The sequence below is a fragment of the Lipophrys pholis genome, assembly GCF_963383615.2.
Source record: "Lipophrys pholis genome assembly, chromosome: 11".
In the NCBI taxonomy this organism is placed as follows: domain Eukaryota; kingdom Metazoa; phylum Chordata; class Actinopteri; order Blenniiformes; family Blenniidae; genus Lipophrys; species Lipophrys pholis.
The window spans coordinates 30825955-30848480 of record NC_137631.1 but is presented as its reverse complement, the minus strand read 5'-3'; the positions used below and the strand labels follow the sequence as shown (position 1 = coordinate 30848480).

At 43.6% G+C, this 22526-nt stretch overlaps 1 protein-coding gene across 1 annotated transcript in view; it reads right to left on the bottom strand.

Moving 5' to 3' along the window:
* Positions 1–22526, bottom strand: part of slc6a15 (solute carrier family 6 member 15) — a gene marked incomplete at both ends in the record, with an annotated part of 32603 nt that overhangs the window by 6000 nt on the left and 4077 nt on the right. Inside the window, 4 exons of the mRNA XM_080475545.1 lie at positions 3907–4017; positions 15265–15446; positions 19891–20017; positions 20471–20628. Coding sequence (XP_080331671.1) covers positions 3907–4017; positions 15265–15446; positions 19891–20017; positions 20471–20628 — 578 coding nt within the window. The remainder of the gene's footprint in view (positions 1–3906; positions 4018–15264; positions 15447–19890; positions 20018–20470; positions 20629–22526) is intronic.

The following is a 22526-nucleotide window of genomic DNA, read 5'->3' as shown; positions in this document are numbered from 1 at the left end:
CGCCGGGCGCCACCTTCCTGTGGGCTCTCCACCTTCCTCTGGGCTCTCCACCTTCCTGTGGGCTCTCCACCTTCCTGTGGGCTCTCCACCTGCAGGAAGGTTCTTAATGGGTCTATGTGATCTGGGTGACGGTGCTCAGACTGACACCACCACCACCCGGGAACGGAGAAGATGGAGAAGATGGATGGATGGATGGATGGAGGAGATGGATGGATGGATGGATGAACATCCAGATTACGGAGCATCTTCCTCCCACAGATTTCAGTTAATTCTAATGAATCAGTCATCATGCTGACACAGTCCTGACAGACATTACTAAAGGTTACTTTAACTAGAACTAAAGTACTTTTTCCATCCACTAAAAAATGAAATCCACTATCTTGAAAAAGAAAACGAGTGTATCTGCGATGGAGGACTGGTTTCCTGTTCCGAGGGCGGTCTGATCGTTACAACGCATCCCATCACATCTGGAGCCGCTGGCCGGTGCACCGCAGCTCCGTGTCTGCACACGCCGGCAGTTTCCAGAACTCCGGCATCGGGGCACCAGAGCTCGGGAGCGCCGGCCCGCTGCAATGGAGCACCGGCCAGCGACACGACGTGACACGACGAACGGACCCGGTAGTGCACCAGAGCTGCTCTGAGTTGGCCATCGGACGTCGCGGAGCTCCGATCCTGGTTTGGTTATGGCCGAAGCGCCAGCGCCTGAGTCCCAGCCTCTGTCCCTGCTTCACAGCCACTCTCTCGGGACCAACATGAAAGCTGCGGCCGCAAAAAAAAAACAACCACTGCAAAGCTGAATATGTTTACAACAGAGGATTCATACAGCCGACATATTAAAATAGCTTGCCATAAATCACTGACCAATCAGCAGACGGCTCCTGAAAATTGGACCTGTTCAATTGTCCTAAGTACCCCAACGGAGGGTTCTCTGATTGACAGTCAAGATGGGAGCTGGAAAATGTCAGTGAAATGTGATAAAGTTGAGTACTGAGATCACAATGCGACTTCTGATGGATAAACGCTGAAGTTATGATGTTGATGTCTTTCTGCTTTTGTATTTGTACTTTCAATTAAGAGCTATTTCTCCTTTTGAATTCAGTTTCAACAAGATAAAACCGTATTTATTGTGTTTTTGTTGATCATATGTGTCTGCAGTCTCCTCTGCAGTGTTTCAGTTTATTGACTTTGTTTTCAGTCATTTTTAATGATTATCAGCTTCTGACTCCCATCCTGTTATATAAAGAAGTGAAATATGATTGTCAAACACAATAGTGCAGGACTCCATGTGATTGGATGGATATATGGACTCAGAGGCCATGTCTGCCTCAGTCAGCTAGTTTCAATCACTAGTGTTCTCTGCATATGCAGATAAGGTTAGTGTTTTTATAACTCACACTGACGATACTAACCACTTCCTGGAAACACGGTCTACATCCTCTATGTGGGTAAAAGGTTAACACTGGTTCAAAAGTGAGGGATTACTGGTGAGGCAATGGAGAGAGGTCTCTGTACTCTTTCTGGTGGACGTCAGTGGGACAGGACAGTCCGGGGATTGACAAACAGAAAGAAGTGTGAGGAAGGAAGTGTGTACTCGGCTATGTGCAAGTGGTTGCTGTCCTGGCATTGTTGGTGATCCCTGTAAAAGTGCATTGAGATGAGCGTTGTATTTGGTGCTATATAATTAAATTATACTGAATTGAACTGAGCAGCAAGTTTCACATCAGTGATGTTTGTTATGTGTTTTGTCTTGGATGAGAGGAAAATCTTCAGAATTACTGTAAGTGACTTGTTATAACAAGTAGACCTCTGATCATATAATCTGAATTTATTTTATATATTCAATACATGTTTTTGTCTTTTTACTGTGATATTTGAGCCTGAGATGCCAGTTTCCCTCTGAATCTGATACGATTCCAATGACATGGCCGGGGCCACAGTTCCAGTGGCTCTCACTCCAGGAAGGACCTCATAAACATCAGAGATACTACCCAAGTGGACTTATTTCCATCCTCCCTGACTACTTGCCATTTTGACCAAGAAGCCCACAACAAAGTGAAACTCTGCAGAAAAGGGAAGCGTTCAGGTGTGCATGTGCGTCTCTGCCACTTCCCAGTATTTTCCTGTCTAACGATCACTCACTTTGCAATAAAGTGGATGTGCTGAAGTTGCTGGTGAACAAGAAAATGAGACTTTTGACCTCCTGTGTGTTGTGCTTCACAGAAATGTGTCTGTGAATTTACACCAGACTCTGCGTTACAACGGAGAGGTTTCGAACAGAGGGGACAGACACACAGCTTTCTGGACAGTGTTATCTGTTTCTACATCAACTCTGGCCGGGGCATGGACGTATTGGGAATGTCCCAGCACTGTTCCCCGGACATGGAGCCCTTTACCATCATCTGTAAATCCATTCATTCATTCTCATTGGTATTTACAGCCCACCGCAGGCCAAAGTGCTTGTGTGTGTGGAACGGTCAATACCAGATGCCTTGCTTTTTGTTATTTGGGACTTTAACCAAGAAGGCTCAACAGAGTGTCAGGGAATTGCAGGAGGAACCCAAACACAGACTCACAGAGTTCCATAAAATCAGGTCTATTGCACGGAAGTAGAGGAAAGAAGAGGATGGGCAGGAGACACAAGAGTGACATGGAGACAAAACGAGCCGAGCCAGACAACAGAGGGTTTAAATACACAAGGAAGGGGTGGACACAGGGGGAACACAACAATGGGAGCACCAAGGCCATTGGTTAATTGGAAACATGATGTGAGACACACAGGGGTAGACACAGAGACCTGACAGTACCCCGCCCCCGATGGCCCAAAGACAGGAGGGGGCCACAGGGACTCAAAACAAGGCAACCCGTGCCAAAGGGACTGGGGCCGACCGGACTGGGTGGAACACAGGAACCTGGAGCACTGGAACCTAGAGACTGGGGGGGGCACTGGAACCTAGAGACTGGGGGGAGGACTGGAACCTAGAGACTGGGGGGGGGATGGAACCTAGATACTGGGGGGGGCACTGGAACCTAGAGACTGGGGGGGAAATGGAACCTAGAGACTGGGGGGGGGGGGGGGGGGGGGGTGGAACCTAGATACTGGGGGGGGGGGCACTGGAACCTAGAGACACAGGGATTCCTGAAGCAGTGGTGTGAAGTGGATGTGGGTGAGTCCGCTGGGTCCATGATGCTCGGCTGGTTCTGTCTACATGTCATTCTTGTGTCTCCTGCGTTTCCTCGTGTTCCGTGGACTTCTGTGCAATAGACCTGATTTTATGGAACTCCGTGAGTCTGCGTTTGGGTCCCTCCTGCAATTCCTATACACAGAGCCTGTACTTCCTGTACTTTGTGTACCCTGCGAAGATGGTTTTATTAGTACCGGGTAATAAGAAATCGGATTTCTGGTTGTGTCTCTCATTGTGCCGTCTTGTCACTTGACAGCAGGTTTCTTGCCAATCCAGGCTGGTTTGAAGCTTTATTATCAGCAGGTCAGTCGGCAGACAGCAGCGGTGGTCTAAAGCACCGTGTGAAGTGGCGAGCATGTTTGCTCACAAAAATGGTTCGGCAGCTCTTGTTTCCATGGTGACCTGAAATCTGCAGCTGGAGGTGTGATTGGCTGGCTGCTGTCGATGAAGCAGCCAATCAGAGAGCACTTTCAGGTTTTATGAGTTCAGAGTAGAGGAAACAATAGCCGACATTTCTTACACATGTGATCACTGTGGAGTAACTGTAGTAATACTCAAGCACACTTTGCATGTACAGTATAGTCTTTCTCTCAAATGTGAAGGAGGTACTGTATAGTAAGGTAACATAAACTTTAAAAGTCAGAATTAGATATGATCTAATTTCTTTATTAATATTATTATTAATTTATTGACAAGTAAATACTTGAAATCGTCAGTGCTTTACCTTGGGCGTGAACATGTGTCGGATCCCATCCACAGACCCCTTCAGGATCAGAGCCCGGACCAAGAAGCAGATCAGCACAACATACGGGAACAGAGAGCTGAAGTACATCACCTGCAAGCAGAGACAAACCCTGATGAGCTCCAGGTGTGTGTGTGTGTGTGTGTGTGTGTGTGTGTGTGTGTGTGTGTGTGTGTGTGTGTGTGTGTGTGTGTGTGTGTGTGTGTGTGTGTGTGTGTGTGTGTGTGTGTGTGTGAGAGAGAGAACATCATCATGTCACACGTGAATGAAGCGCAAACTAACTGCAGAATTTTATTTTCTTCATACTTTTCGAAGAACACTTGACTGCTACTTCAGGTTAAGAAGAAGTTGGTGAAAACAAACACGTGATTGCAAAACACCAATTAGATAAAGAAAACGATAAGAGTGAGAAAGAATATGCTGAAATCTTGGTGAGGCAGGCGGTGGGGCTCAGACGTCTGCTGTCCTCCAGCATCATGTCAGAGGAGCTATTTTCTCTGTGGTGGTCGCTGTCTGAGCTTATGGGGCTCCCTTGTCCTGTTATCACACTACCATACGGTGGGCCTCACAGCCTCACCCTCCCAGAGGGGAAATGAGGGCAACTCATGGGCGTGGGCGTGTGCAGACGGAGATTGTACAGGGTGGAGTCACGGACACAGGGAGGGAGTCGGTGGGATTATGGGTCTCTGATGCAGATAACAACTATCAACCCCGAGGTTAAGAGAAGAGTGAGGAGCCCTGAAGGATTTGTTTAGGATGAGGATATGATGAACAGGCCTGTTCTGAAACAAGATGTTATGTTTGATCCTTCCATGTCGGCTCTTCCTGTCATTGTGAAGCAGAATTCACCAAGCGTTGGATTGTTCACCCACTAACAGGGAATGTGAGTTGGGATTAAACCGATGTGAGACAGGCTAGTTTTACCCTGATGATGTGTTGTTGCAATAGTAATCCGTCTGATTCTGTCTCTTCAAAGACAGATTCGTACCTGAAAGCTTCTGTAGGAAATGAGCCAACTTGCAGCATTGGACATTTGAAGCTTGACAAAAAGGCCTCACTGTCCTAAAAACACATGTTAAGGAAAACCAGGAGAAGATAACACTTAAGATAAAACACTTCCAAATAGAGAAAACACCTCCCAATCCAAAAACACTTCCCACAGTCTTGATTTTTATTTACCTACTCTAAAAAATAATTTTGCCCCTAAAAATGGGTGGGTGGTCCTATATTTTTGTCAGGTACTGTATATGTAGCCTGGCGAAACCGAACGGCACAGGACACAGAAATATATCATTTTGGGGTCTTTATTCTGAACAGAAAAATTGGTGTTCAATTTAAATGTATTAAGAGAAATAAAATAAGAAATAAGGAGAAGGCTTATTGTTGTCTAATTCTTACAGAAACCAAACCAAACTAGTACCAGTGGAGGACTCGCCTCTACGCACTGGAACTCATCTGCAGGACTTCTCTTGTCTGCCTTAATAAGCAGAAGCATCGAGTGAAAACATATCTGGCAACATGTCGGCTAACTACCCAGGAGGGCAAAACAATCTAACAGCTCCTCCCTGGAACACAAATAACCCACACATTCACAGGAAACAACTTTACATTACAATACTTGAAATGTTACAGTAAACGTGTGGAGCTGGTACTAACGTGCATCTGTCCAGGAGCACAAAACAACATGGCGGCAGGGCGCTACGCCATGCTCTCGGCCTTCAACACGGACTAACGCTCTATTAACATTCAACAAATACAAACATGTCAGTGAGCAGCAGATCACAGAATTCGGTCACAAATCACTTTTTTGCCTGATATTTCACACCGCCAGCTGCATTTTACAACATATTACCTTCATAAAAGCAGTTCTTAATGTCCGGAAAACCACACTCCCAAACTGTTGGGGTCAAGCAGGATGGCGTCTCACTTCCGGGTTTCTCTGGTGTCTGTTCTTCAAAACAATGTACCCACCGAAGGTTAACCAAATGGAAACAGTGCCATCTGGTGGTGTTGTTGATTATGGTAACAGTGTTCCCACCCGGCTACATAGAGTATATGAAAAAAAAATCTAAATGCGTCTCTGGTATTGTTCAGGGGGCCGGGCCAAAGGTGGAGGCGGGCCGTATGCGGCCCGCGGGCCGTAGTTTGGGGACCACTGATTTAAATACAGCTGGTTCAGAGCTACTATAAGCATGCCACACCTCTAGGGGGCAGTATAAGGACAAGCGTGAAGCCATGATGGCCAATCAGAATCCTGAAGTACGACGTCACAAATTGTGACATAATTCTCCACCTGCTCCTCTTTCAATGCAAACAGAGACACGGTTCTGAGATGGTTTCTCATCTGAGATGGTTTCTCATCTGACCAAACGTGGCACTCGTTCCTTCCTGTGTAGAAATGCCCATAGATGTTCCTGAACGTGAGACAATATTCCCAAAGTACAGGGCCGATTTAGAAAGTCTGTGCAGCAGTGCAATCAGCACTTCCAAGGCTTCCATGCCATGCTGCCACAAGTTGCGTTATTCACAGCCCCCCTCTCTGCAGCTGTCATCGAGCAACCCCTGGAGTTGCAGCTGGAAGTGTGCCAACCTCAGTCGGACCCCTTCTTTCAGTCACAGAGAATCGAGAAGGGAATTTCATTCTGGACACTGCAACCAGAGTCCTGTTTCCCGTTACTCAGGGATTTACAGAGGAGAAAGGAGAGAGGAGCAGATGGAACTCAAAAGACTGACAGATGAAACTCTTTACCAGCTCATGCAAATTGGAAACTCTTGACAAACATTGAGAATATCTCAATAGGACAGATGTTGCTGAGCCAGGTGGAGGTGATGCAGCACCTTGAAACATCATGTGGGGGTTGTGTAGAAACAGAAATAGTTCAAATGAAACCATTGCAAACATAAATGTTAGTTGGAGTTCTGCAGTTTTACAAAAATGCATTTGAATGTTCAAAATTGTAAAAAAAAAGTACAACAAACTGCCACAATATAAGTTAATTTGTTTTTTCATAAAATTCTAAATATATTTATATGGATCAGCGTTCGGTGAAAATTCACAGCTATAGTGTGGCACAATACTACCAGCAGTGTGGGGAGAGAACAAAGTGCTTCTCACTCTGGCATAAATTCAGTAAAGTGAAAGTATGACAGGTATTCTCTTTTCTTATTATTAATGCAGATGGAAGTTACTCCAAGTTGTTGTTGCTTAAAGTAGGATTTATTTAATTACATTTGTAAAATGAGGGCACTTGATATAAAAGCAAATGAGGTTTGCTTTTCGAAAGCTTTTCATTCTTGTGCCCGACTGCATTTTTTCACATAAAATATGTTATGTGTAGCAAATGTGAACTTGAAATGTGATTACAGATCTGATTTAGTTATCCAGCCTCCATTCCCTCTCTGACTTATCCTCTATTGCGGCTTCAACTAAGCCAACAACATATCTGTATGTAGCCCCGTGGAAAATATTAATAAATATGCTCATGACAAATAAGTGAATAAATAGTTGAAAGCATATAAAAAAGGGATTAAAATACATATTTTTTTGGTTTAACAATGTATGAAATGTGTAAAAGTTTATTTGAATGTTTCATGTATTTCATTTTGTTTATTTTGTAAAGCAAATCTTAAATCTGAGTTGTCTTTGTGGACAGACGTCTGTGGTCCCGCCTGCAGCGTGCCTGCTGCTGATTGGATAATAGGGATCCTGAGGTGAACAATAGTGAGGTGCAGTTGAGCAGGTGGGTGGTTTTTTCACAAGGCTGAGGAAGAGGAGAAGGAGACGGAGCAGCAAGAAGGTGGTGTGTTAAACAAAGTTTCAGGAGTTCTGCATCGAAGTGCTGAACCGCTCCTGGTAAAGGACGGTTGACCAAACCACCTGCTTAATGACACCTCGGCTGAAGCTGCAGACAAAAGCTTCACAGTTAAACTGCTCACCTGACCGGTGTGTAGTTACTGGAGAGAAACTAGGTCTGACTGTATCCGCTCACCACCACTGGTCTCTGGACTACATCCGCTCACCACCACTGGTCTCTGGACTGCATCCGCTCACCACCACTGGTCCCTGGACTGCATCCGCTCACCACCACTGGTCTCTGGACTACATCCGCTCACCACCACTGGTCTCTGGACTGTATCCGCTCACCACCGCTGGTCTCTGGACTGTATCCGCTCACCACCGCTGGTCTCTGGACTGTATCCGCTCACCACCGCTGGTCTCTGGACTGTATCCGCTCACCACCGCTGGTCTCTGGACTGTATCCGCTCACCACCGCTGGTCTCTGGACTACATCCGCTCACCACCGCTGGTCTCTGGACTGCATCCGCTCACCACCGCTGGTCTCTGGACTGTATCCGCTCACCACCGCTCACCACCGCTGGTCTCTGGACTGTATCCGCTCACCACCGCTCACCACCGCTGGTCTCTGGACTGTATCCGCTCACCACCGCTGGTCTCTGGACTGTATCCGCTCACCACCGCTGGTCTCTGGACTGCATCCGCTCGCCACCGCTGGTCGTGGGACACCAGCCTCCTGTATCCTACCTCCTGCCCCCTGCTCCAGCTCTGGATGAACACTTGGTTTGCCCCCACCTCTGGCAAGGTATTTCTTGGATTTCCCTTTCACTTGTTTGAAGAACGAGTTTATTTTTTCTACGGAGTTCAAGTGAACAGGTCTGCAACGGGTTATTTTGATTTAAAGAACTTTTATTATGCCGACTTAGCCAAGCCTCTTGGGTTGTTTATTGGTGAACATCATTTTTGTTTTTAATAAAGTAAGACGTTATTTGGTCACTTATCATGATTCCTGTGTGACATTGTTTGAGGAAACTATATTTCAAGGGTTTAAAGTCTGTAAGTATTAATCACTTATACTCATACTCGTATATTTCATTCTGTTTTCAGTTTTTCATGAACCCAAACTAATATCATGATGATTCACTGAGTTTTCTAAAATAATACAAAAGAGCTCAGGACCCGATCTACTCGCAAGGTGATAGACGGGTTACATGTAGAGCCAAAGATCCAGTCTTGACTAGACTGTTTAAAGACATTTTCCCTCTGACCATCAATACTAAAAGAGCCAAAACAATCTTTTTTTTATCCCCGGTGTTCTAAAAACAAATTCTGTCCACACGCCACTATGAACACGGCTCACCACGATGCCGAAAGGCATGTAGTACATATGCCAGATCTTTAGGGGTGCTGTGACTCACTAAATACACCAAAAATGCAGAAGAAGACAGAGTATTGGGGTATTGCGAGATGCTGTAAGATCCCCTGAGACTTTGGAGGTTGTTTTGATTTTCCATGGCGGCACATCGTTGATTCATCAGAGAAACTTCTAAATCAACATTCTTCCAGATATTCAGCAGATCTGTTAGTCTTGCACTTTCGCAGTCATCACAGTGGAGCATCTCAAGGCGTTTATCGATCACTACTACTACCAGTGCACCATGGAGTCTACAGGCATCCCGCCCCGAGACAACCTGGTGAAGAGACACAAAGAGGACTTATCCACTGACACCGTCGACCTCGGAAACAACTCTAATGTGCTCAGTATCTTGGAAGGAAAAAGTAAAGAACTCCATGGTCTTTCTGCCTTCAACCAGGAGACCTTAAGGAATCTAGAGGTTATACATCAGCAGGACAACACCGAGCTTCGATTAGCTGTGGTCGCCATGTCATTGGAGGTGGACCGGCTGAAGGACAACTATTATGAAGTGTTAAGTCTACTATGGCACCATTGTTCTACCTTTCCACCAAGATGATAGACATAGCTAACCAGTGTTTTCCAACTCTGCCCAGTGAGTCCTGGGGGGATTCTGCAAGTCCGTGGGTCTTGTCAAGAGTCGCAGTGATTTTCACCCTGCAGGTGGAGCTACAAAAACCATCCTGAAGTCTGGTCCAGGTGAGACGGGGCTCTGCAGACAGACACCTCCCAAAGCCACAGGACACCATGCCGAGTACGGCAGTACTTACTAATCAAGCCCAACATTTTATACACTGACTACAGATGCCCCCCATAATAACAGACAGGTTAAACTGCACATATTCACACACAATGACTGCTCACATTATCAAATGTCAAAGATAACTTCATATCTAGGAATGTGCATGGCAAAAACGATTCAAGTTTTAGAATTTGTGACGGAATTAAAAGCTGATATTCTCCTACAAGAAACACATCTAGTTCCAGCTGAAGAGAAGTCCCTTGCTACCTCAAACTATAATCAAAGTTTCTCATTGTGTTACAGCAATAGAAAAGCTTCTCTCTTAAAATAATTATTTTCTCTCTATTGAAAACCTGATACTAGATCATGAAGGTAAATACATCATTGTTCAGGCAACAATATTTTGTTTTCCAACAATGTATTTATTATTTTTAGCTTTTACGACACGATACAACCTCCCAGACACACACGTGCTTCTGTTTCCTCACAAATGGCAAATTACAAAACTGTACAGACTTCAATCATTTCAAGAAAAAATAAAGGAAAGGTAAATACAAAATAAAAATAAACTCAAGCAAGGTACAGTCCCAAGTCCAATCAGTCTCTAGAGTCCTCCTCATTATGGTCCTCGGAGAGATCCAGATGTTCCACAGAGGTGATAAATAGAACCCATATAGATTCATATTACCCTGTCAGGGTTGTACTTATTCAATTTAACTGGAGTGATTTAAACTCTCAACCATTTATATTGTAGTATCCTTAACCTTGAGTTAATAGTTTGTTTTTGGGCTTTTGTACAAACAGAATGCCATTCTTCAAGAGACAGATTTATTTCCAGGTCCTTTCTCTATGCCTCAAGTTTAATAGTTGAGTTCTCTGAAGAGTTTCACACCAGTAAATTATAAAATTCCAAGATTGCTCCTTTTTTCAAACTGTCTTCAGTGATTAAAGCCTCTAATTTAGATTTAAGTGGTTTTAAAAGATTGCTTTGTTTTTTTTAATAAAGTTTCTAAGTTGAAGATATTTGAAAAGGTACTTCCTATGTATGCTATTATTAGGTTGAAGCGTTTCAAATGACATATCATCTGAACCTGCAGTATATAAATGCCCATTGTCTAAACACTATCTGCTCTGCCTTGTTTAAATTCTTCACTTGCCCATTTCGGGCTCAGCTGTGACAGTGACTGGTTCTTTCAAAAACCTTTTAGCATTGGACCACACTTTAAACATGTTCTTAACAAATTGGACTCCTAGTTTTTCTCAGTGAGTTAGCTTCTGAGTCAGAGAAAATATACAGAGGTAATGAGGGGTTTAACAGGTGATTTTCCATTACTCCAAGACTCTTCTCCTTTCTGCCTCCCTGACAAAGACTCGCCTGTCTCGACCGTCTCCCACAGGAGCCCGGTGGAAACTCCAGCTCTGAAACCCGCTCCTGCTATTCCGCTTGGAGGGACGTCAACCTTGTTCTTGGACACCAAAGTAAGACTTTCACTTTCAGTTTAATTCCTTTTCAACTCCCTCTCAGGTCTCAAAGTGAGAGGCTCCTCCTGCTTACACTAAAGACTGCATACCAGTGAACCGCTCCCACATTCCTAACTGTGAAATGGCAAGGCAATGGAATCATCTCAAGGAAATAGTGAATGAGATTCCACCACAGTTTGGAGTATTGTAGGCCCAACATCTTCTCACAGTGACTCTTTAAGCATGGATACTGTGTGTCAGAGAGTTACAGTGAAAGAGCTCCCTCTAGTGACTCCCGCTGATGCGCTCAAGGTTCTCGAATCTGACTTCAAGTATGACAACAAGGATAACAGAGTTCAAAGGATAAGGCTCTCCAGTTACCCCCAGCAGTGGAGCTATGTCCCTTCCTCGCTCATCACCTCAGACTGGCTCAAAGGGCCACAGTTTCTATGGGGCAGAGAATTACCTCCAGCAGCAGACATCAACACGAATGTACCACTCGGAGTCCCAGAGGTTAAAAAGGTATATGTGCTGAGCACACCCAAAACAGAACACAGTGGTTTTTCAGACAAGTTAAAGTTTTCTTCATGGTACAAAGCCACACAAGCCATAGCTCGACTCATTCGCTTTGTCAAAGGAGACAAAACAGGGTCACACTACAGTACCAGAAAGACAAAATGCACAATGTGAGATTTTGTGGCAAACTTTGTGCACCAATGTGTGAAGTGTTGCCGACTCGGGAGAGGCACTGGGGAACAAAAGATGCCTGATCTTCCAACGCAGCGTTTAGATCCGACTCCACCGTTCACATTTTGTGGAATGGACTGTTTGTAACCAAACAAGCTTGCAAAGTGCAGAAGCGTTATGGACTTCTTTTTACATACCTTTGCTGCAGAGCAGTGCACATAGAAATGTTGGACGACATGACTACAGACGCTTTCATCCATGTGCTCTGCTGTTTCATAGCCATAAGAGGAGCAGTCAGTGTGATAAGGTGTGATCAAGGAAGTAACGTTGCACTAAAAATTAACTGCAAGAAGCTTTAAAGCAAGTGGACTCCAACCGTATTACCACATTTCTTGCTGAAAAACAATGTGATTTCAAAATGCATACTGCTCATTCAAGCCATACAGGAGGTGTATGGGAAAGACAGATCAGGACGATTCGTGACATTCTGCGCTCAACAGCTTCCCTTTCATCAGGCAGAATGGACGACGCATCCCTACCGACATTCTTCTACGAGGCAATGGCGATTGTGAACAGCAGGGCTCTTACCATGGATAACTCAAAGTGACCCAAACAGCCCAGAGCCATTCACCCCAAATGACCTACTCACTATGAAGTCAAAGGCAGCCCTGCCCCCTCCAGGTAAATTCATCAGAGAGGACATTTACGCACGTAAAAGGTGGCGGCAGGTGCAGTACTTATCAGAACAGTTTTGGTCCCGTTGGAAAAGGGAATATCTTTCCAACATTGCAACAAGGCAGAAATGGCACACTCCAAGAAGAAACTTGAAAGTTGGAGATGGAGTTGCTGCCCAGACAAAGCTCTTACTGTCCGTGGTTCTGTGCTGGACAGCACCGTCCGTGGTGCTGTGCAGTTTTGTGAGGCAGCGGTAACCGGTCGTTACCAGGGTCTGAATTCAGAGGCCTGGCTTCAGCTGCAGGAGTGGACAGCGAGGCCGCTGAAGGTGGTGGTGGGGGGGGGGGGGGACGCTGGCCCGCGTCTCCAGAATCCCCCAAAAAAGGAAAAGAGAAGAAGTCCAAACTGTGTCCTGCTCGTCCAGCGGGCTGAACTGGGTTTGGTCCTACGGTTCCACTTGGTGCTCTCTCTTCCGTCCCGAGGCAGCAGGGACGTGTGTCCCTCTCGGTGGCCGGATTGAGAAGGCAGGTGGCAGTTGGTCGGAAAGGAGGTTCACCAAGCTTGAATTTCGGGTTCGACCATTCTCATTGGTTGCCAACCTGGGGGGTTGGAGACTTCCTGGGGTCTTTGCCTTGCTCCCTGCTGTTTTATGTCCTGTTCATTGTCCCTGGTGTTTCTCCTCTGGAGGAGAACTGCTGCAGGAGTTCACTGGAATCTTAAGCCCAACATTGCTCATGTGGAATTGTTTGATTTTCTCTGCAAAAGTGCCTTTGAAATGACTGTGTTGTATTTGGTGCTATATAGATAAAATAATTCAATTTTATGGAGAAATTAATCAATTCAGATTAATTTCTCCATAATTTCCACAAAATCGTCCCGTAAACCACCAAAAAATGCTCCACATCTCCTCTGTTTTTATTCACCCTTGACAATCAAGCGAAGCAGAAAGAACTTGTAAAAACATGGGAACCAAATGGTCTGATCTTCCACACACACACACACACACACAGGAATATGACAGATCTGGCTCCGTACTGCGGTTTATGTACTAAATCGTTGGTATGAGGGTCCCTGATTTTACAAATGGTAGGGAACAATTGTTATGTATGCGGCCATCTGGCCTAGAGTCTAGTTGCTTTAGAGCCTGATCCACATTTGGATTTTTTTTTTTTATAGCTTGTCTCAAGATGTCGTGTATTTCCTTATGCGAATTGTAGCGCCAGCAGGGCGTGCTTTGAATGGATCACTGAGGTTTTGATTGAAACTTGGAATTTGGACTTTATTAACATGAACTCAAAGGGATTACCATCTCATCGTCACTGACACCCCCCAGCCACAGCTCAGTACATGCTGCAATTATTTCCTCCTCTTCCCAAAGACTGAGAAGTCATGTGACTTCCTCAGCTGACCACTGTGCTGGATTTTCCTCCCGCCGGATCGCCTCCATGCCTCTAATTTATTTACCACGTGTTTACTATTTATGTGACAAAATAAGTGAAATGGGTGTAGATTTGATTCCGTTAGAGAAGTAATATTAACAGAATACGATCAGATTGTTTACAGGGCAGTCGTATTGGCAGATATCAGATACAGATCAAATTTATTCCTGCATATCAATGAGGCCTGTATCCGACCTGCAAATATCTGAATGCATGTGTCTTTTTCCTGCTTACTTTGTCCAAAAGCAGATATGATCTGTGCCACATAAGAGCAAAATAAATCCTAATTGGGTGACATTACACTGACAGTGTCAATGCAGCCAGAGATTAGAGTGTCATGAAGAGGCATTCATATTTCTTGACCGCAGTAGCTTGTGGTTGCAGTAGTATTGCTAGAAGGACGAGCCGTTTCAGAGAGGACAATGTTCACAAACTTCTAACACTGTCGTCTCGCTTCTCCTCTTCACATCTAGAAAGTGGAGGTTAGCTTGTTGTGACCACTTGGTGTTTTCTTGAATATAAACGAGGTAAACTACAGCGGGCACTGGGGACCTTCGCCAACGCCACATTTGTTTGCGGAAGATGAAGAAACCTGACTACTTTCGGATTTAGCGCGGACTGGACTCTGACCACATTAATGATGCAAAAAAGTGTGCAATGATAATAAATACCTGCAAAAAACAACCTGTTAGCCAGAGGGCTAATCCTTCTAAACGCCAGTCACGCTGCTGTCAGCTTAATCACACTAAGCTACGGTAAGTCCACCAAGAAATTCCATACAAGATCACATGAATCATATCTGAGCCGGTATCATTCCAAGAATCTGTCAAATAACATTACAGTCGTCACTGAGCAATGAATTTAGACGTAGCTCTGGAGTGCTCATAACGTGTGAGAAGATTTAAAAAAACAAAGAACGAAAACACGACGTAGCAAGTAAGATCATTTTGTTTCCAACATTTTCCACATTTCAAGACCTTTCAAGAACTGATTATCTGGGCCAAGCTGCTAGCGTTGTGGAACAGCCGGGCTGTGACAATTTCCTCTCGTGTTCAAGAAAATGTCTTTTCTTCAGTTATTTTAGCTCTTGGGATGCTGGACTGATGCACAAGCACATGAGTCTTACCTTCCCGGAGGACTGGATTCCCTTGATCATGGTGAGGCAAACCATGAGCCAGGCGGCGAGCAGGCACAGCGTCATCTTCCAGTTGAGTGCTCCTCCTTCAGAGATACTGTCCGAGATGTTGAGCGCCTCGCGGTACCAGTAGTAGGTGGTGGCAGAACTCTTCTCACACTCTGGGACCACATCTGAAGACAAACGTAGCATTCAAGATGCTCTTTGTTGAAAAGGTGTCCACACTGAACAAAAATTTAAACACTTTAGTTTTTGCTCCATTTTTCATGAGCTGAACTCAAAGATGTAAAACACTTTCTATAAACACAAAAGACCTATTTCTCCAAATATTGTTCACAAATCTGTCTAAATCTGTGTTAATGAGCGCAAGTTAATCCCTCCCACCTCACAGGTGTGGCAGATCAAGAGGCTGACTCGACAGCATGAATAGATTTAGACAGATTTGTGAATATTTGAGACATAGGTCATTTGTGTTTATAGAAAATTTAGATCTTTGAGTTCAGCTCCCATAAATGGGAGAAAAAACAAGTGTTTCGTTTATATTTTTGTTCAGTATATGATATTCGAGTGTGGCTCTGTGAAACTTTTGTCTTTAAGAAATCTTTGTGAAACTGTAATTTACATTTTAACTCTGAAAACTGAAAGCACTTTTCACATCCCGTTACCAGCGTTGAGCCTGAACGCTTGTTCCTGAACTCGTTCATATTTTAGGTGAACTGAACTGAACGTTCTGGATCTCTGTCTGATGACCGTCACTGTGAGCGGCTCTCATTCTGGTGTTAGTGAGCGGCTCTCTGTTTAATGTTGTTTCAGAGAGTTGCCAGATTTCTGATCCTTCCAGTCGATAACCCGGCTAAAGCTAAACGGGCCTTTTTTGATTGAAATGTTTATTTCGAATACGAATACGAAAACAATAAAAGAAAAGAAAATTGACAACAAAGTTTTCCTCTCAAATAATAAATAAATGAATAACAAAAATAAAATAAATCAAGAAAAAACATCGTCAGAGAGTATTCGAAAAGGAGTGAGAAGTAAAAACTTATTTACTCTCACCCCTTGTCACAAATAAATAATATAATTACTTCCTTCCATCTCTTACACCCACACACACACACACACACACACACACGTCCTGTGCAACACATAGAATATATATACATACACGTTCATTCATACATATCTACAGACATAAACACCTATACCCACAAACAAGCCCACAGTGCAAGGAAAGAAACGAACAATATAAATAACCAAAAGAAATGACCAGACATTTGCCCCTACAAATCGCCTAGTGATTGGCCACACCTTCTTCATCCTCGTACCTTTTGAAAATTATATTTTTATATAGTATTTTAAACTGTCTCATGTTTGGACATTGCTTCAATTCCATACTAAACCCGTTCAGTACTCTCACCCCGCATACTGATAGACAAAACCGTTTTTTGGTCGTGCGAAATCTTGGTTGTTTAAAGTTACATTTTATCCTTAGATTGTAAGACTCTTCATAATTTTTGAACAATTGTTGTATATTCCCTGGTAATAGATTATTTTTTGCTTTGAACATTGTTTGTGCTGTTTGGTACTGCACTATGTCAGTCAGCTTGAGTAATTTTGACTTCAGAAATAATGTGTTTGTGTGTTCCTGATAACCGGCTTTGTGAAGGATCCGTATTGCTCTTTTCTGAAGGATATTTATTGAAGATAATGTGGTTTTATAGTTGTTGCCCCAAACTTCAGCACAGTACTGCAAATAAGGAGAGACTAGTGAACAGTATAGAGTATGAAGCGATCTTCCATCCAAGACCTTCTTTGCTGTATTCATTACTGCGATGTTTCTTGAGACTTTACTCTGTATATGTTTGATATGTGGTTTCCAGCTCATTTTGTCGTCTATAATTACCCCCAGAAATTTAATTTCATGAACTCTCTCAATTTCTACCCCCTCCACTTTTATTTTTACCTGTGCATTCATTTTATAATTGCCAAAGAGCATTATTTTTGTCTTTTCTAAATTTAATGAGAATCTGTTGCTGTCAAACCTTTTTTTTAATTTGTTCATTTCTGTAGTTCTTTCCTCCTGCAGTTGTACTATGTTGTCCCCTGAGTGAAAAATATTAGTGTCATCAGCAAACAGTACAAAATGCAGTAGCTTAGAAACCTTATACATATCATTAATATACAAAATAAAAGGTTTGGGACCCAATACTGACCCCTGGGGGACGCCACAAACAATCTCTAGACATGATGAGGACTAGTCACCACCTTTACAAACTGCTGTCTCCCACTTAAATAACTTTTGAACCAATCAAGTACTATTCCCCGGACACCATGTCTTTCCAGCTTATTGATTAATATGTTGTGGTTGATTGTGTCAAATGCTTTCTTCAGGTCTATGAACACCCCTGCAGTATATTTCTTATGGTCTATAGTATTGGTGATTAGTTCTATTGCTTCAGTTACTGCCAGTGTTGTTGATCTATTTGATCTAAATCCATACTGATTCTCTGCAAGTATGTTGTGTTTTTCTAAGAATGAGTCCAATCTGTTGTTAAAGAGTATTTCCAGTATTTTTGAGAATTGTGGTAATAATGAGACGGTCTATAGTTAGTGAAATGATGCTTGTTCCCAGTTTTATATAGAGGTATGACCTTGGCTATTTTCATTTTATTTGGAAATGAACCAGTTTGAAATGAAACATTACATATGTATGTTACTGGTTTGGAGATGCCTTCTATTACCCTTTTCACTAGTGACACATCAATATCATTACAATCTGTAGATTTTTTATTCTTGCTTTTAGTGACTATCCAATATTTCCTGTTCTGTCGCAGCTTTAAGAAACAAAGAACCAGGATTTCTTTCTGGTATATAAGTATATAGATAGATATGTATAGCTATATGCTCTCCATAACTCCCAGTATCAGGGATCTGTTCTGCTAGTTCAGGTCCAACGTTTACAAAGAATTCATTAAATCTGTCAACTACTTCATTCATGTCATAATTTTCCACATTCTTATCAATAAAATACTTAGGTAGACTATTGTGTGTATTACTGTTTCTTATATTATTTAGTATCTTCCACGTTCCTTTAATGTTGTTTTTATTATCCTCTAATATTCTTTTATAATCTTTCTTACTCACTCTTATAATATTAGTTAACTTATTTTTATATTTTTGTTCTGCCTCTATAGTTCTCTGTCTAATGAAATCTCTGTAAAGTGTATTCTTCTTTTTACATGCATTTTGTAATCCTGTTGATATCCACGGATTACTATTAGATGCTAGTTTTTTGTTGTATTTCTTAATTGGGCAGTGTTTATCATATAAGGTAAATATTTTTAAGAATTCATTATATATATGGTCAACATTGTTATCATTATATATTGCATCCCAACTCTGTTCCAACAGTCCATTTCTTAGTGCGTTTATGGATTCCTCTGTCTTTGCTCGTCTGTATTCTGTTTTTTTGTCTATTTTTTTTCCAAGGTTTGTATTATTAACTGTAAATACTGGGAGATGGTCACTAATGTCATTAATCAGTAATCCACTAATTGCCTTATTATCAATGTCATTTGTGAATATGTTATCAATGAGAGTAGCAGAACTAGATGTAATCCTACTGGGTCTGGTGATTCTCGGAAAATAGCTCATACTGTACATCGTATCGATAAACTCATTTGTAGGTTTATGGTTGCTGGCATTTAAAAGGTCAATGTTCCAATCTGCACATATAAAAACTGTTTTACTATCGATATTTGAAAACATACTTTCCATCCATTCACTGAAGGTTCCGATGCTAGAATCTGGTGTTCTATATATACAGCTCACAATAATATTTTTCGTATTTTTCTTGCAAATTTCAATTGACAAGCATTCCAGAACATTATCCACCACAGTTGTCATTCCCTCTAGAACCTTGAAATCTAATGTTTTATCTATATATAACGCCACTCCTCCACCACCTTTGTTTTCTCTGTTTTTATATACGAATTCATAACCCTCCATTTCCTCCCGCCTTAACATGTAGGAGGAAAACAGCCGATCTGGCAACAGCAGCCACCGCCTACGTCATCAACATGTGAAGCATCACAACAAAAACCGGTAGAAGACAGCTGCTCTACCTCAGACTCTGCCTCCACCATTAATACTTCATCGACAAGCCGCTACTTTTTTTTTTTTACATGCTTTGAACACTGCGGAGGACGACTCGGCTTTTTAAGGGTTAACACGCGCCGGCGATGCGTTCAGGTGCATCACGTAACTCCCGACATTTCTTTTTCTTTTTTTCCTTTTTAAATCTGGTGTCTGCGGCTTATATTCAATAGCCCTGAAATCAGGGTACTTACAGTGTGGGGGTAGGGGGCTGCAGCTGCTACTAGTGAGGACTGAATGGGTGCAACAATGGAGAAATGCCAGTATTGTGAGGGTAATGGCTCAGAGCAACATACTGAAGAAAAAAAGAACTGTGAACTGAACTAGTTCATCTTAAAATTTGTGAACTGAACTTTGAACTCGTTCATGGAGAAACTGGATTTTCCCAACACTGCTTGTTACACCTGTTCCAGCCCCTGTTCCAGTTCCTGTCACAACCCCTGTTAAAGCTGATGGAGAACTTACACGTGCTGGTCTTGTTCTTGACAAGCGGACATTCATGCCAGGGCAAAGGCTGCTGGAAGGACTGAGAAAAGTAGAACAGGCTCCAGCTGATGATGACATTGTAGTAAAGTGCCACAAAAAAGCACACCTGCCGGAGAAGAAGCCACATTTACCACACAACACGTTTACCACACGTGACAGAAAATGTGAGAGTAATTGCTACTGAGCTTCCCCAGAGTTTCCCATGAGAACATATTTGGAACAGGACACGTTCTTTCATCTGTAGTTGTCAGAACTTTAATTTTAGACCAGTTCAGGATGTTGTAGTACAGATGCTGTTTGGTTCTTTTAGCAGTGACTGTCTTTGTGTAGGTTTCTGCAAACATTTACTTAAAGTAAAATTTCCTCAACACTCATGTCAAAGTAAAACTACGACCACAGAGGTGGCACATTTTTCTTTTCTTAATGACGTGAAACAAAGCTGTGTGACAGGCACAATAAATACTCATCAGATGCAGGTCAAATGGTTTTACAATGACAATACTCACTTTATCCATGGTTCACTTTCCAAAAGCCCCCTGAACCTCGGCACTATACTCACCACACAGCTGGCGAAGCCGATGCCACCCAGCCGGGGGCTGATGTAGTTCCACACCCCGATACTGCCCCTGCGGATCCGCTGGCCCACAGCGAGCTCCAGGAAGAAGAGCGGTATACCAATCAGGATGAGCAGGATAAGGTAGGGCACCAGGTACGCTCCTGAAGGTCCAAACAAAACTGTTAGAAAACAGGTCCTGAAACTGCTTTTTTTTTTTTACTAAAACACAATACAAAATGGGTTTTTGCTCCAAAAAACCCCCAGCAAACTGCTAAAAGTTGATTTGATTCAATTTCTTGTGCCTCACATCCAGGCCCTGGTGTCAGGCAAAACTAGTTGAACGCAGATGGAAGAAGTCGATTTTACGACAGCATCACGCTTTACATTCTTTACCTAGCATAAAGACCATAGATAATACACGGCTACGCCTCATAGACTGGCGCTACCTATTGCAGCAAATGCCTCGTGCAGCCGCCATCTTGGACAGGTCCCCGTCTGCCCCCAGTGCATTTATTTCTACTGAGGAAGGTGTAGTCCAACAATAACAATAATTATAACTTCCCGTATTTTCACACATTAAAAATACGAGCCTTCATACTGAAATACTTTATTTTATGCTCTAATGAAAGACATATGGTATGGGATATTATTAAATATATCAATTAAATTAATCTTATATGGCAATAAAGAAACAGTTGAAATATGTATTTTGAATCCCTCCCCCCCCTCTCTCTTACACACACACACACACACACACACACACACACACACACACACATTGAAGAGAGAAAGGGGGGGTAGACATACTATTGACAGTTATCACACTGATCCGAACACTTTCCAACTGTTGTTGGATTAATCGAGCCTGAGCAGCTCTATCTAGACCAGGGGTCTCAAACTCAGATCATTGAGAGCCGCAGCCCTGCATGTTTTCCAAGTCTCCCTGCTTCCACACAGCTGATTGCAATGAGCAGCTCCTTGTCTGGCTTTGTGCTGAATGTGCTGATGAACCAGCAGGACATTCGGGGTAGGGAGACATGGAAAACATGGAGGGCTGCGGCTCTCGAGGATCGGAGTTTGAGCCCCGCGGTCTCGGCAGTAACATGATTTTCAAGCAGGAGCATCAATATCAAAGTATCAAAGAAGCAACAGCAGAAGAATAACATGATTTTGATAGTTGACCGAATGATGGCAGAAAACAAGAAACATCAGCAGAACATCTCATTGATGGTGTGTGTGTGTGTGTGTGTGTGTGTGTGTGTGCGTGCGTGCGTGCGTGCGTGCGTGCGTGCGTGCGTGCGTGCGTGCGTGCGTGTCTCCATTGGGTGTGGTTGGAACTGTTGTGGGGAGGCCTGAAGCCACCGGGCCTGAACACCGCCATCCGGCGCCTGGCAGCCCCCTAGACCCGGGGAGGCTGTTACAGGGGGTGGACGGAGGCTCAAGTGCAGGAAGCAGCCAGGAACAGATTGAGCTTCAAAAAAGGTCTTTTATTTCAAACTGAATTAATGACAAGGTTGGAGTTCTCTCTCTCGGTGACCCTCCAAAGGGGTAGGTTGGGAGAGAGGTAACACACGGACTGGATCGGAGCGGCACCAGAGCGGAGCAGAGCGGGCAGAGCGGACTGTGGTGGCAGTTTGATAGCGGAGGCCGAGGTGGCAAGAAGAGAGCGGGTTTTACCGGCTGGACCCTTGACGTCAGACTGAGCCTGGTTTGTGTCCGGACGAGCAGATCCAGAGCGGCATGAACTTTAACGAGAGTAAGTGCAGAGTAATCTCAGGGGCGAGGACATATTCAGAGAAAGCTGACTGATGAGATTCTACGGTCCCGCTTCGGGTGGAGTGAGGTTAAATAGCGGAGCTTCTCATCCTGAAACCACCTCCACCTGGTAACCGCAGCTGCGCCCAATCCAGGTAATTACCCCGCCGGCTCTCCCCTCTCTGGACACTGCCGCCTGGCACGCCCACCTGAAAGCTGCAGAGGAGAGGGAGACACACCTGCAGCACCATGAACCTCCTATGAGGCTGCAGAAGGAGCAGGACATGACAGAGGCCCCCGCAAA